This window comes from Penaeus monodon, chromosome 20, assembly GCF_015228065.2.
Source record: "Penaeus monodon isolate SGIC_2016 chromosome 20, NSTDA_Pmon_1, whole genome shotgun sequence".
Taxonomy (NCBI): domain Eukaryota; kingdom Metazoa; phylum Arthropoda; class Malacostraca; order Decapoda; family Penaeidae; genus Penaeus; species Penaeus monodon.
In genome coordinates, this window is record NC_051405.1 from 24515896 (window position 1) to 24516130 (window position 235).

At 50.6% G+C, this 235-nt stretch overlaps 1 protein-coding gene across 1 annotated transcript in view; it reads right to left on the minus strand.

Moving 5' to 3' along the window:
* LOC119585724 (ubiquitin carboxyl-terminal hydrolase Usp2-like) overlaps positions 1-235 on the minus strand; it is a gene marked incomplete in the record, with an annotated part of 125661 nt that overhangs the window by 7811 nt on the left and 117615 nt on the right. The window contains 1 exon segment of the mRNA XM_037934412.1: positions 43-159. Within this exon segment, the coding sequence (XP_037790340.1) occupies positions 43-159 (117 nt within the window).

The following is a 235-nucleotide window of genomic DNA, read 5'->3' on the forward strand; positions in this document are numbered from 1 at the left end:
ACAACAACAAACCAACAGTGAAAACATGATCAGAGCACTCACGGTGTTTCCAATATTTCTCAGCCCAACCAGTCCATTATTCTCGCTCAAGACCCCTCCGGATCCGCTGCTCGAACTGCTAATAGTCGAGGCCTGTCTGCGAGGAGGAGAGCCGTCATCCTGGAAGGGAAAAGCTGGGACTTAGTAAGGGCCTGTGGTCATCAACACGGAAGAGATTGCATTTCATCGCAAAGCC